Source organism: Salvelinus sp. IW2-2015, unplaced genomic scaffold, assembly GCF_002910315.2.
Source record: "Salvelinus sp. IW2-2015 unplaced genomic scaffold, ASM291031v2 Un_scaffold1376, whole genome shotgun sequence".
Classification (NCBI taxonomy): Eukaryota; Metazoa; Chordata; class Actinopteri; order Salmoniformes; family Salmonidae; genus Salvelinus; species Salvelinus sp. IW2-2015.
The window spans coordinates 256,773-257,372 of NW_019942866.1; the positions used below are offsets into that span (position 1 = coordinate 256,773).

General features: G+C 37.8%; 1 protein-coding gene across 1 annotated transcript in view; it reads right to left on the reverse strand.

Annotated features, from left to right (window-relative positions):
* LOC139024334 (uncharacterized) overlaps window positions 1-261 on the reverse strand; it is a 1,515-nt gene extending 1,254 nt beyond the window's left edge. Inside the window, exon 1 of the mRNA XM_070439047.1 lies at window positions 229-261. Within this exon, the coding sequence (XP_070295148.1) occupies window positions 229-261 (33 nt within the window). The remainder of the gene's footprint in view (window positions 1-228) is intronic.
* Window positions 262-600: the final 339 nt, after the last annotated feature.

A 600-nucleotide genomic window follows, 5' to 3' on the forward strand; every position in this document is an offset into this window, starting at 1 on the left:
TGAAGCAGTGAGCAGTTACCTACTCTGTAAGCTACATTATTTGCAGGCTAGATGGGATACAGCTTATGTCAAATTGACATCAAAGTTTAAACATTTTGCATTTTAGCTAACCCTAACCTTTTCCTAACTTAACCTAATTCTCCTAACCTGCTGTGTAAATTCAAAAAACTCAATTCTGACGTAGAGCTGTATACCATCTAGTCAAAACCAAAGAGAAAGGTCCAGGACCATGGAGTGCGAGGGGAAGTTGATCAGACACATTGGTCCCACACTAATGTCACTTCAATGTGATTTTGAACATTTAGCGTTCAACATGTAAAATGAAGTGGATTATGAAAGGTTCTGAAAGAGGAAACAATTAACTACTGGAGAAAGGGAGGTTAGCTAGAAAGTCAGTCTGTATGCCACATTATTGTAGCTATTAGAAAGCTATTGGGGTGATTCCTCACCAAACTAGAAGAAAAAAGATTTGGGATTTTCACATTTAATCCATAGAAGGGTCCTTGGAAGAAAGATTGTTGACATATACAATGGGGAGAACAAGTATTTGATACATTGCCGATTTTGCAGGTTTTCCTACTTACAAAGCATGTAGAGGTC